The following is a 15,165-nucleotide window of genomic DNA, read 5'->3' as shown; positions in this document are numbered from 1 at the left end:
AACATCTGTGATGTACAGTATGGAGAGTTTGTAAGTGATTGGTTCATTACTCTTCTGGACTACATCTGGATTTTCAAGACTTCGATTTTTCTTTTCAGTAAGATATTATTTAGAATTTTTTTAATGTTTTCTTTTGGAAAATAAAGGGATGCATAGAATATAATTTGTTTGGTGTGGTAAGAAGAGATGCAAGAATTAGAGGGGAAAGTAAGGTGCTAATAAGTCAGCTTCATCTTTAGATGTGGACTATATACCACATATTCTGCCTATTATGTATAGCAGAAGTTGCAACCAATATCTTCAGCAAAATATCAGAAGGCTCAACTACAATTTAGATATATAAAGCAAGTTTCCTACTCTTAGATATTTTGAAATAGTTGATTTATTAATAAGGTATTTTCAACTGTTGCAAACTGTATTGTAGACAGAAATGAAGCTAGCAATTTGGATGCAAGTCTTTTGCAATATGCTGTATTCTTGTGCAATCTTAGCACTTTTATTGTAAACATGGTAGAGATAAAGAACAAGAGTTAGAGAGGAATGGGGAGAAAAGGATTTCCTCTCTACAAGTATAATTTCACTGACACTAAAAATACTAGTATCAGAAGATTTATAATAGTTGTCCAATGAAGAAAAAGTGAAATAGAAATTGTAGAATTCATCCCATTCTGCACACTTGTGATGCCAAATGAAATATGAGGCTGTGAATGGAGAATGGCCATAGGACTTCAAATTGGGAAGTTTTCATTGGAGATATGACCAGTAAATCAGAGGCTTATTTCACTGTCCAAAAAAAAAAGTAATAAACATTAATAATTAAAAAAAATAAATAAATATATAAAATATAGAAAGAAAATAACAGTGTGTTTCTCCCCTCATGTAAGTAACTGTCCTTTGAATTTCCCTAAGCTATCAGCCTCAACAACCCACTGAGGTAACTTATTTCCACTTATTAACAAATTGCCAGCTAAAAAAAAAAAAACAATCCAGTATAAATATAGTCTAAACCTACAGTCCAGTCTAAATCTCTTCCTCTAATTTGAATTTATGGTTTCTAGCTCTAGAATCATTTACAACATAGGCGCCTCCGTAGCCAGGTGGGAAGGAGCAGCAGTGCGTCGCACACGCTTCTTGATTAGACCGGGGTTCGAGCCCATCACCACCAAATATGGAGGAAGCGGAAAGGTCAGGGAATGACCACCGCATATCCCGGAGCAATATGGCCTTAGTTGCTAATGCTCCTAAAAACCAAATAACAACAACAACAACATTTACAACACAGAAAATTTTGCCTTCATTCATTTTACTATTCCCTCTCAGAGTCTTATGGACTTCAGTGAGGTCCTGTCTAAGGTGCCTGGTTGCCAAGCTTTCCAGCTCACACATTCAAATCTTTCCTTACGTGGGTGCTCATTTTTTGAAAATCTCACCAAACGTGTTGCCCATCTTTGGACTCTTTCAAGAAGCCCTATGTCTTTTATTAGGTGTGGTCTCAATACCGACACTGCTTTGAGAACTTCATGTCCAACCATATCATAATTCCCATATCCGTTTCTTTCTCTGTTATTTTTAATTCACCCCATCAAGTGTATAAGTTATTTTGAGGTTGCTGTTTAGATTATTAAATTATTTAAATATCATTGGTTTCACATAACATGTTTGAGTACAAACATGTAATTGGAGTAACCAATTAGTATACAGTAAGATCCCCCCGTATCTGCAGGGGATACGTTCCATGGCCTACCGTGGATGGCTGAAACTGCGGATATAAGCGAACACCTGCTGACCCCACATATAATGTGATTTTCTTGTACATACATACGTGTATAATAAAGTTTAATTGATAAATTAAACACACAATAAGACATATTACCATCATTAAATATGGTAATAATAAAGTCCAGCAGACTCTTGATTTACCGGGATTGGATTAACCAGGACTCTTCAAGACTCGAATTTAAAAAAGAAAACCAAATCAACCAGAAGTCATAAAATTCAAGTAATAACTAGATAGGTATAAACAGATATTTTGCAAGTTGTAAATAAGCAACAAGAACCGGTGTTATAAGTCATCATTGGGAGATTAGTGTACCTATTATCTTTCAACCCCTGCTGTCTTCACACCTACCTCTCAAAACAAAAAAAAAAAAAAAAAAGAGACAATGTTTAGTTTGTTTTAGTGCATCGCATCGATTGTTGTATTCCGTCGCACTTGAAAAGGACAAATTTTGTTTTGTTATTTATGCCAAGGATGTCGGAATTTTTTTTTTTTTTTTTACAGTAACTTTTTTTTTTTTGTTTAGAAATCACGAAAATGATGGGCAAACGCAAGAGTTGTGTTTTCAGATTAAACAAAAACTTGAACTTATTCAAAAGTTTGAAAACGGTGCATCTGTTAAATCTCTAAAGAACCATTATAACGTTGGTGACCAAACCATATGTGACAAAGGGAAACTATTCCATTTAAAATCAACATCATGAAAAATAACGGGAAGCATCGTATTGGACATGCGAGTAGTACGTGTTAAGTTTTTTTCCCGTGGTTAACCATGGGTAACTGAATTAGCACATAGGGGGGCACAACTGTATTAGCATTTCAAAAAACTGTTTTGAACGGTTTAAAAAACAGAAATTTTAGTTTTATTTTAAAAAGTAAAATTATTACTAGCCAGTTCATTTGAGTATGAATGCACCTGATGGTTTGCTTATATTGCATACGTTGTAACCAAAAATTTGTTTTTTCTTGATATTTTTTTTATTTCATTTGGGAATTTCATGTTTATTAATAGTAAATCTCCCTATTTAATTGATTTTCTATAATAATTGTTTAATAAATAATAATAAAAAAAATCAGAGTGAAATTTCAATGGCTAAATTAGGTTTATATATGTGGACTAGCTTCACTGTTCCATGACACTTGATTTCAATGTTTATTTCAGATGCAGAATCAAATCCTAGGAGAAAATTGGACATCCGTAGTAATATTCTTACAATAGAAGATCTGCACAAGTCAGACACTGCCGTATTTCAGTGCAATGCTTCAAATGCGCATGGGTATACGTTCCGTGACTTCTACCTTAATGTTTTAGGTAATGAGTTTTTTCCCTCATTATGTTATTTTTCATGCAGGTTTTTTTAACCTTTCAGCAGTACATATATAGATTTATGTGTTAAAGATCACTTAAAACAATGTGTGAAGTTTAAATATACACATATACACATTTTGCTAATATATGCTGCTGTCTCTTGTCTCTAATTTCAATTAATTGTAGACAGTTTATAAGAGATGGCAGCATGAAAATAGTTTTGAAAATCAGAGGAGGAGGAGGAAATCTTATCTGTTGATTTCAATTGTCTGATTTGGGACTTCAAAGCAAAATTGTAGAATTTCTGTGGATTTTAGATCCAGAATTTGATAAAAGTGGTCAAGTAATACATAACTAGATGTAGAAGATAATTTTGCACTGAAAAAAAAAAAGTAAAGTGGTTTTATTTACAAAATTATTATTGTCATTTAAAAAAATCATTTTTTTTAAAAATGATATGTTTAAAAATTCTGATTTTATTTTTGACAATTTCACTCTAGGGCTGAACTTTGAAATCAAAATAAGAAGAACTCATTGATATTTTAAGGCATTTATATACAAAGTTTTAAATTTTTACAAAATTTCAAAATTTCAGGAAAAAACTCACTCCACTGAGCTATCAAATTCACTGTGAGGAATCATTGTGCAGTAAACTCACCTTCAAGGGTCAATAAGAAAATCTAACAATTGAAATCAAATTCTAATATGTTTGCAATTATGACATAGTTAATATACATTAAGAAGAAAATATATAAGAAATTATATAAATATTAAAAACCTTCTAGGCTATAAACTCTCACAGTATGAAAGTCCATATTACTGTCATTCTATGTGGACTGGAAAAAACAAATTACATTTTATTGATACTTTATAACATTTACATGCATAATATCAACATTAAATATTATCTGGTTACATTTCAGGATTCTTTTTTGAAGCCTGTACTCTCTGGACACCAACTCTAATTAAAATGAAAAATTGTGGCCTTTTTGATAGCAGGTTCAGAACTTGGGGCTTCCCTTCTTTCTTAGCTCCCACTTTAAGTTTAATGATAAGAAAGAATCCAGAAATGTCACCAGCTAACTTAGTGTGATATTGTGTTTGTAAAAACAACTTTACTATTTTTATTCCATGTTATCTGATGTAAAATATTTGCACTATGTTATTAAAACTAATAACATATATAATGAAGTATTAACATATTTCAAATCAGTAAAATTGAGAATAATATGGTAATAGAAGAAACAGAGGAGTAACAAAAGACATGATCCAAAGCATTAAAGGGTACATAGCTGATATGAGGAAAACCTTTAAAAATGCTTTTGGAGATTTTCTGGAAAAGAAATAGAAACTCTAGAAAATTGAGGGGTAAAACTTTTCCCAAAATCAGTATGAGTTAATATCGCCACTTTGAATATTTATAGGTGGCTGACCATTGTTGAAAATTTTTGATATTTATAGTGTGATGATCTTGTTTAGTTTTTACCTAACACTGTTAACCTTCCCATTTTCATTGTCAGCATGCAACTTGATAAATCATGTACCTTTGCTGCTTACTGGCTGATTTTCTCAGAATCATCTTGCCAACATTTCTTGTAATGTGGATGCATACCCAGAAAATACCCAGATTTTCTGTATATATCCTGGATGAGGATAGTTCTGGCAACTGTGACATTCAGGTCTGTGTGATTGTCATGCTTCTCCACATTTTTCTCTCCTGTACTGTTTGTATAGTAACCTTCTTATGTAGCACTTGCTGAAATCATTCACTGCAGTAACAGCTTTGGTTCTTGTAGCCAATGTTTCCCAAAAGTTAGACTGTTTCTTTAGTGAGCTTTTGAGCTTCTTGTTTGGCTGACAAAGAACTGGTTCTTATGTTTTATGACATAAAAGGCTTTCTTGTTACACATTTTGTGCCTCATGGAATAACTATGAATAAGAAAGCATACTCTGAGGTTCTCAGAGTCAAGCTTCACTGAGTCATTCATGAGAAATGTCAAGAACTTTCCGATGTGAAGTGGTTTCTCCATCAAGACAATGCCAGGCCTCATACGGCTAATATTGTGCAGCCAGTGATCACTGTCATGGTTGCCAAGGTTCTTCCACATCTCCTTATTCACCGGAATTAGCCCCATGTGATTTCTTCCTATTTCCAGGTCTGAAGAAAACTCTGAAATGCAAGAGTGTGTCCAACAATAATGATTGCAGAGCCATATTGGAAGCACTTCACAGTCTTTCGAAAAATGACTTGCAAGAAACGTTTGATGCATGGGTACGATGGTGGGGAAAGTGTGTAAAGTTCAAGGGAGAATATTTTGAGGAGAAATCTACAAAAGATCTTGCACCAGTCTGCAAATTAAATTATCACCCATCGTATAATTAGTTCTTAGTTCTATTTGGAGACTCCATTGTCAAGGAAATGGAAAATATTTTTTGTAATAAGGATAGGTGGACTAGAATCAGGGTATATCTGCCGGGAGCAAAAATTAATGATGTCACTGACAGATTGTCTGATTTTAAGGAGGGTAAAGAGAATATTATTATTCGTGTGGGGACTAATAATATTAAGCGCACACAATCTGACGATTTGTTATACAAATATAAGACCATGCTGTAGAAGTGCAGAGAGTTAGGTGAGAATGTCTATGTGTCTCTGCAAGGCTTTTGGGGGGAAATTTTTATCAGCTTGGCCCACACTCGTAGGTAGAAAGAACCTGTTTTATAGAGATGGGATACATTTAAACATAAACATTTAAAGGTGGTGCACAAGTTTTTGCCAGCATTATTAAGGATACCTTAAAGGTTCAGGGAAATTGCTAGTTTGGGAGAACAAGGATAATATAAATACATGTTTATCTGATAATATTGGTCAAAGTAATGTTTGTACATACCTTGTTACCGCTACAGATCATATTAGCAAGATGTTCTGAGGTCAGAAATGTTTCAAATGAGCTGGTAACCAATGACAGGGAAGCAAGCTTAAATAACTTCAAGGGATGTGTCAGGATAGTTAACTATACATGAACACTGTCTTAATTGTGTATACAGTAACGTTAGAAGTGTTGTCAATAAATTGAGTGGATTCGAACTGCTGGTTAGGACAAGTAACGCTGACATAATAGGACTTATGGAAACATGGTGCCACCCGGAAATAGGGGATGATGAGTTTCAGTACAGTATGTACACCATATTTAGGAGGGATAGGGCAGATAGAAGGGGTGATGGGGTCATTCTTATCAAAAGCAGCCTGAGCTTGACAAAAGCTTTCACAGATTTAGATGTGTCGCATGATAGTTTGGAATCTGTATGGTGTGAGATAGCTGGAAGCAAAGATATAATGAGAGTGGGAGTAATCTACAGGCCAAGTGATTGTGAAGATTATGATGAGAGCTTCTATATGCAAATGGAATGGGCAAATAAGCGTGAACGTCTTATTATGGGCGATTTTAATTTTCCTCTAATTGATTGGAGCAAATGGGAAGGAAGCTCAACATGGGGAACAAAATTTTTAAATCAACTAGATGATTGTTATTTGTATCAACATGTCAGAGAAAATACTAGGTAGGGAAAAGAATATTGTAGACCTGATCATCACCCATGAACCAGGTGCTGCGAGTTGATCTGATTGAGGTGTATAATGCCTTGAATAGTTTGAGCAAGCTCAGTGCCAATGGGATTCTTTCTCTTGCCCAGATTAGTCACCTGAGGGGACATAAATTCAAACTGAGGAAGGACAGTTGTAGAATAGATGTGTGGAAATTTGCCTTTAGCCAGTCAGTGGTTCATTGCTGGAACAAACTTTCATCTGTCCTTGTAGACATTGACAGCTTAAATAAATTCAAGGCAGAACTAGACAAACTTTTGGAGTTAATTGGATGGGTGAAATGGGAAGGGTTTTTTTTTTTTTTTTTTTTTGCTGATGCTATATAAGCTTTCTTTCTTGAATCATATGCCTTTACTAATGCTAACCAGATGACATAATAGGGCTGACAGTACAGGATACAGTAGCAAGAAGTGATGAAGTGATCATGGAGTTCTATGGTGGATGATGGAGAGAGAGAGAGAGAGAGAGAGAGAGAGAGAGAGAGAGAGAGAGGTAACAGTAAGGAAAGGCAAAATAATGGGTTATAATTTCAGGAAAGGAAATTACGATGGCTTACAGTGCTACATGACCTCTATTAACTGTATAGATATCTCACAGAAAGCGAATACAATTGAATTGTGGTACATCTTTAAAAAATTAATCAAAGAAGCCTTGATTGCATATATACCATTAAAAAAATACTCCATGAGGAGGATTCCAGGTTGGATGAATGATGAAGTTGCAAGATTACTTGAGCAGAAAAAGGCAGCATAGAAAAGTTACACAGCAATGTAAAGTACCGAAGCCTATAACAGCTACAAATTGATCTGTAATAGTGCCACAGGAAAGGTTAGACTGGCAAAGGCAGATTATGGAAAATTGCTTTGCATATATATATATATGCAAAGAAGAGAAGGACAAACCAGATTGGACCCTTATGTAATGGACTTGGGATAGTATTAGATACCTCAGCCAGTGTTGCAGATGAACTGAACAATTACTTTGCATCAATATTTAAAGAAGAAAAACCCTTTGTCAATGAAAAATTATGGGAGTAAAATTGAAAAATATGTAATTAATGATATTGAAATTTCACATGTTTATTTAATGAAAAAACTTTCTAGCCTACAGGTGAGTAAAGTTCCTTGGGTTGAAGGTATATACCCTATAATTTTAAGGGAGATGGCAAGTGAGTGCATTGAACCATTGAGGCTAATTACGAGAGCATCACTGGACTCAGGGGGGGGGAGAGAGAGAGAGAGAGAGAGAGAGAGAGAGAGAGAGAGAGAGAGAGAGAGAGAGAGAGAGATTCCGTTGGATTGGAAAAGTGCCAATGTATCTCCAATACATAAGGGCAGTTCTAAGAGTGTAGTGAGAAATTAATGACTGGTCAGTCTAACTTCAGTAGTAAGGAAAATGGCACCTCCGTAGCCAGGTGGGCAGGAGCAGCAGTGCGTAGCACACGCTTCTTGATTAGACTGGGGTTCGAGCCTGTGCCCGCCAAATACGGAGGATGCGGAAAGGTCAGGGAATGACCACCGCATATCCCCGGAGCAATATGGCCTTAGTTGCTAATTCTCCTAAAAACCAAATAACAAACAAACAGTAAGGAAAATCAATTGCTGATGAAAAAAATTGCTGATATTTTTTTCAGAAATGGGTGTTTCTAAATCGTTTTCTTATGCTGATTTCAAAAATGTCTTACATTTGTTCCCATTGTGTCAGTTTTTTTCAAAAATCACGAGAGGAAATTTGATTTTTCACAAGCTTTATTAATTTTGGCAAAATTTGTGCACTGAAATTATAACAAAATGCTACTTTTACTAGACTTTTTTTTTTTATCTTTAAAATGTTGAAAACTATTAAAAAGGACAGTGTGGTAAAAAGTCAACTAAACACTCACCTCTCATTTTAAAAACTGGTCTACAATGGACCAAATTTTTCATTTATTTGATTTTCTTGCAGATCCTTCTACTTTACAGTCCCTCTTTAGTCATCATGTTGATATTCCACCTCCCCTGGTCCTCATTTCCATGTTTTCAATGTCCTGGTGAAAACTCTCACCCTGTTCTTCTCTAACACTTCCTAGATTTTCTGTGAAGTAGTTAGTGTGGGATTGTAAAAAATGTACCTTGACAATTTGTTGCAGCTCAGCTTCTTGAAGTTTGCCAACATATTTTCAACTATATTCATGTAGTTAGGATCCTAGTTATTCCCTGAGAAGTTCTCAACAACAGACCTGAAGCTAATCCACACTTGTTTTTTCTTTTATTCATAGTTCCCTCCAAATGCAGTGTGTGTGAAGAAATTAGGCATCAACTCAGCATTCTTATGGGCATCTATGAGAGTTTGAGGTGTAGGGTAGATGCCCTCAAAGAAATTAATATGAGGGTGCATCAATCTCTCAACTGCCCAACCCAATGCCAGAGCTCACTCCTGTGCATCAGGCAACACAGCAGCGATCTCCAAGGTAGAATGTGCTGGTCTCACAGGAACTAGTTATTGTCAGTGACTCTGTTGTCAGGGAGATGGGGAATATATCATTGATCTCATGCCAAAATCACGAATCTGCAAAAAGATAGTTTTGAGAAAAATGCATTTAAAGATTCTTTGACTATAGAAAAATCAAGTTTTTTAGTTTTTTAACTAAATCTTGCATTTATAAGTAAATGCTGTTTTTAATCTATATTGGTAATTTAAGATTGCCATTATGTAGAGGCTTAAAAAGCACTTTTGCAGTTTTGGCATTGTGAAGTTAGAAATTTTGTCAGATTCATAAAGAAACGAAAAGGTGAAAAAAAAATTTAACAAATTTTTGTTGGTCAGAAATGAATAATTTACTAATAAAATGAGGTTAGAATAACATATACATATAAATAAATGAAAAATTTATTAATAACACATGTTTAATAACAATAACATACAAGTTGGTATAAATTAATTTTCAATATCTTCTTCATATTCAGATTCCTCACTTAAATCTGGTGCTGGGTAAGTTATCCCCTAAGTGTACTGATGCTTTTAAATTTAAATAGAATTTGTGATACTCCTTTGGTATTATCAAATTTTGGCACATTTTCATTAAATCTTTAAGCATTGCTTTGAGATATGTGAAGTTCCTTGTTATAAGCTTTGGGAAGGTTGGGTCTTCCTTTTTTGGTCTTTTTAGGTTTACTGTTATAAATTCATCTTTGTAGTTTGCTTTGTAAAACATTGTGACATGCCCATTCTGTCTTTTTGGGATTCAAGGCAGCAGACTTTTCTCCAAGGAACAGCACCTTTTAAGTTGTTTGGTGAGAAAAGTAAAATTGTAAAGAGGCATCATATTGCATGATATTTTTACAGACTGGTGTTGTAGGTTTTAATCATGTGCCTCTAATTATTTGGGCCCATCCCTCAAGTAACATACTTGGCTTTTCTCTCAACTTTAGAGTGCATTGAATCACACTCCATTTCTGAATGGCCTGGCTAAAAAAATGTGTCTAACAGTTTTTAACAGTGATGAGTCACTATCATCATCGGAGGGTACATAATTTTTATCGTCGTCTGAAACGTCAAAGTCAAACAAAGCATCTCAATCTTCATCTTCTAAATCAGATTCCACTTGAAATGAGGAATACATTGCAAGAATTTTTGCATTCTTGTACTCATTATTTCAAATTTTACTTTTGACCACAGAAATGAGATGTTACAAAGGATAACTAAACAGTAATATTAATTGGCAAACTGAGACAAACAAAACCATACATGTAACAGCATGCACGAGCTGGCTTCCCCCCCCACACACACTACTCTACATGCCAAAAACATGAAAGTGGTACTTTAGTGAATTGCTCTGTCAGTATTTACCATGCCAAACTAATGAACATGCCACATTCGTGAATCTGCATGGTGAGAAGGATTTTTTTCACAGATAATTTAAAATGCATGTAACATTTTCAACCACTTGGCCTTGAAATACTCTTACACATCTTTGGCAGGGTCAAGTTGACTAAAAAAAAAACTTTAACAATTCATTTAGGTAAAAAAGTGCCAAATTTGCACGTTCGTGGTTTTGGCATGGTGCCGACGATATTATGCAAAAAGTATAGGCGGAACAGGACCAGGGTATGTCTGCAAGGGGGCAAAAGTTGATGACATTGTACAAAAGGTATCATCTTTTAAGAGCACGAAAGGTGATATTGTTATACACATTGGAACTAATGACCTTAAGAGTAAGAGATCAGCAGATTTACTTAACAAGTACAGGTAAATGTTGAAAAAAATGCACGAGTTAGGGTTAAATTTGAAAGTATCTGTAATTCTGCCCAGACACTTGTTGAGAGCGTTGCAATAAATTCGGCCCTGGAGAGATTGTGCAAGGCTCATGGGATAGAATTTTTTTCAGCATGGTCTGTACTTGCTAACAGGAGAGAGAGACTGCTTCTACAGGGATGGGATACACATAAATAGAAAGGGTGCAAGAATATTTGCTGATGCTATCGAGACAGTGTTTGGTGGGTTGGACAACTGCTAGCATGGGAGGATTCACAGACTAAAAGATCAACAGTAGCTGCAGGTAGAGGTGAAAGTGATCCTTGCACTGCTTCTAGTGGAATGAACAGTAGCCTAGAGAGCAAGTTGCTTGGGATTTCAAGAACTGCTGGGAGTCATCATGGAACAAATAAATACATGGGCTGTGTTAGAATAACTAAGAGTAAGAACAGGTGCATGTATGCTTGCATGTACACCAATGCCAGAAGTACAGTAAATAAATTTGATGAATTTGAAGTGCTGGTCAAGACATCAAAGGCAGATATTGTTGGGATATCCGAGACATGGTGTCACACAGATATAAGCAGTGCAGAATTGGAATTTGGGGAGTAATTTTCTGTGTACAGAGAGGATAGACAGGGTAGGAAGGGAGGAGGAGTTATACTGTTAGTTAAGAAACATAAAATCTAAGGAAGTGCATCCAGTTGACATTGGTGGACAGTACAATTGTTGTCAGTTTGGTGTGACATAAGAAGTGGGCAAGGGAAAATGAGATTAGGAGTGTGTTATAGGCCTAATGATGCTGATGAGTACAATGAACAATTGTGCAGAGAAATAGTGGGCCAGTAAATCAGAATGTCTTGTAGTGAGGGATTTTAATTTTCCAGATATTGACTGGAACTTGTAAGTTGGCCACTCACATGCCAGCAAAACTTTTGTGGATTTATTGGAGGATTGTTTTCTGCAGTAACATCTTCAAGGGACAACCAGAGGGAATAATACTCTTGATCTGATTATCAGAAATGATTATTCATGCATTAAGAATTTGCAGAAAAAGAACCACTAGGTGACAATGATCACAGTGTACTGATGAAGAATTTACTTAAAGATGTAACTCCCATCAAGGGTAAAGGGAAGGGTTTTTGCTTTTGTAAAGGTGACTACAGTGGTCTCAGACAGATTTTAAATTTTATACAGTGGGATCAACTGATGATGTTAAAAACAGCAAATTCTAAATGGAAGCTTTCAAGGAATTAATCTTGAAAGCTGCAAGGCTTTTCATACCAACTGTGAAATACTATTCAAGATTTAGACCTAAATGGGTGTCAGATGAACTAATGAGGGTTGTGGCAGAGAAGAAAAATGCATGGGATGCATATGAATTATCAGGTGACATAGAAGCCTATGACAGAGATATGATAGTCTGTAATCAAGTCACAAAGGAGGTTAGGCAAGCAAAGGCTGATTACAAGAAATCCTTGGCAAAGGTGCAAAGAAAAACAACAAAGGCTCCTTTACTTATGTAAATTCTAGAAGGAAGGGGATGAATCAGGTTGGACCACTTGATATTGATGGTTCGACTGTTTATGATCCTGCTCAGATAGCTGACAATCTGAGTGAGTATTTTCATCTACATTAACACATGAGGAATTCTGTAAGGAAGGGGGAGGACAGAAGTATATTAAACTCTAACAGGGAGCTAAATGATTTTGTAATAATGGAAAGCAAAGTGGAGGAGAAATCATTGAAGTTCAACGTAATGCAGTGATATGTATTATGCTATCTAGTTCTTACATTATACCTTATGCCATCAAGTTGGAGATATACGTTATCAAGTTACACTATACTGTAATGATCTCACAATGTTAAATTAGTTATATCCTTAGGTAAATACAAAAGATATATGCCCAACAAGTGATTAAAACCTTCAAAGTACTTTCTCATGATTAAAACCCTACTATTCTTCCGCACTTACTGGTTACATTCTACGATATTCGCGGCAAAACACCGATACAATAGTGGTATAAGCAGTGAGTTGTAGCTTACAAAAATCACTAGTTAAATTTAAAAAATAAGCTAATGAATGCTACTAAGCCTATTTAATATCTTTGTAAAACACAATTTAATATGTTAATTAATCAAGAATATGATAAAAATTTCTAAAATACTTATTCATTTTCAGGAACTCAAATCCTTACGTCTTGGTGCTTCTAATCTCGTTTCCAATCCTAGTTGTTAGAACAGCACCATAAATTAACCCCCAGTAAATTTAATTACACCAAGAACCCATCCCAAAAAACATTAGACATTACCACATATTCAAAAAGTTACAAACTCTTTGGTTTTGGTTTCAACTCTTTGCAATTCTGTGAACTTGTATGTTGATTGTCAGTGAATTTTTGCTACAAGTTACAATTCTGCAGTATGTAGATAATCAACTGCATGACTTCCACTTATATTCCACTTAAGCATGCAGAAACCAAATAAATTGCTTTCTGTCCATACTGTGACAGTGTTATGCCCCACAGAATCTGGCACCCTTGTTCTGTGAATGCATTTCACCCTCCTTGGCACAGCCCTGCTTGACCATAATGTTGTATACATATTTGATATTATTAGAAAATGGCTTATTTTGTATATATGCTTTAAACATATTTTATGTATGATATTCATAATATGAATTTTTATAGCTCTTCCTCCAACTATTACCGAAAAGCCAGAGCCAGTAACTATGACAGTGGTGACATCTGTTGTGACTTTGAAGTGTCGTGTATTTGGTGCCCCAAAGCCAGAAGTGAAATGGTTGCGAGAAGGACAAGATTTAGTTGGAGGGCGTTATCAGGTACTTCTATTGCACTTAAAATAATTCATTAACTTGTTGACATTTTCATGGAACTATACTTACCATATATTACAGCATTGTTTACTCTAGGCACATTTTTGCCCTATTCAACAAACTTCTCACATTTCTATTAGAGAAGATGTGACAAAATATACTGAAAGCATTGTGAGTTACTCTATAGTTAACAGAACAGCATGGTTGAGAGCAGCTTAAAAAATAAGCACATGTCATTTTAAGATATTTAACATAAAATTTGCCGTAACAGTTTTCTTAAATAACTTCTTTTATTTTTCCTCAAGCAACTACTTTTGCATAGCACCTGACATTATGGAAACTTACATGCTTTACAAAATTAATCTGTTGCAAACAAAACAAACAGGATTTTCACCAGATAAATAAAATAAAAAAATAAAAAAAATAGGCTGTTTTCTTATTCTTTGTGTTTTTAGTTTTTTTTCATATACAGTCAGACCTCTCTTTAATGAACTTCCATATACCGAATTTTTCTATTTAGCGAATTTTTTTGATCTCCCATTGGTCATTACACTGAAAATAGTTTGCATATAATGAAGAAAATTTCCATATAACGAACTGATTTTGAGAGACCTAGATATGCATTGTTTTGCACCTCTGCACTTTAGGCAATAGAACTGATGCTGTAGAAAGCACAAATTAAGAGCTAAAAGGATTAAGAATTAAGAACTAAAACATTCCACAATTTAGTGGTGCCTGTAAAATCTGTACAACCTCCTCTACTGTACCGAGAAGTCACACTGGTCAACTGCCATCTATGTGTCCACAGCCACTGGCAAAGATTAAGGCATATTCCTGATGTGGACATTGGCTCTGGCCAACCTGTTTTCTACTGTAAGCACCCTATTAGAGAATTAGGACAGAGTGATTTTCCTTTCTCCCGGAAAGTCATCTGTTGCCCTTTCGCAGAAATGAGTCGTCCACACTTTTGCTAAATTTTACCTGTCTCTGTTTACATGGTAGGTATAAGTGGTCCATAAATCAGTTTTGTTTTAGCTGCTGTGCAAGTAACCTTGCAATGTCTAAGAGAAAATCCTTGAGTGTAGTGGAAAAAGTGCTTAATAGTGTAGATTGGGGCATTAAAAAAAAAAAAAAAAGCTTTAAAACTTATCGCATGGTGCCTCCATAGCCAGGTGGGCAGGAGCGGCAGTGCGTAGCACATGTTTCTTGATTAGACCGGGGTTCAAGCCTGTGACCACCAAATACGAAGGATGCGGAAAGGTCAGGGAATGACCACCGCATATCTCCGGAGCAATATGGCCTTAGTTTCTAATGCTCCTAAAAACCAAATAACAAACAAACAAAACTTATTGCTGCCAGTGGTGTGTCAACCATTCTGAAAAACCATGTTTCCATTCTCAAACTGT

At 35.2% G+C, this 15,165-nt stretch overlaps 1 protein-coding gene across 1 annotated transcript in view; it reads left to right on the top strand.

Moving 5' to 3' along the window:
• LOC150078459 (neuroglian-like) overlaps positions 1 to 15,165 on the top strand; it is a 442,449-nt gene that overhangs the window by 297,476 nt on the left and 129,808 nt on the right. Inside the window, exons 12-13 of the mRNA XM_090385067.1 lie at positions 2,940 to 3,089; positions 13,614 to 13,765. Coding sequence (XP_090241193.1) covers positions 2,940 to 3,089; positions 13,614 to 13,765 — 302 coding nt within the window. The remainder of the gene's footprint in view (positions 1 to 2,939; positions 3,090 to 13,613; positions 13,766 to 15,165) is intronic.

Source organism: Mastigoproctus giganteus, chromosome 11 (genome assembly GCF_048544385.1).
Source record: "Mastigoproctus giganteus isolate SK-2022 chromosome 11, ASM4854438v1, whole genome shotgun sequence".
NCBI lineage: Eukaryota > Metazoa > Arthropoda > Arachnida > Uropygi > Thelyphonidae > Mastigoproctus > Mastigoproctus giganteus.
This window is presented reverse-complemented; position numbering and strand designations above follow the sequence as displayed.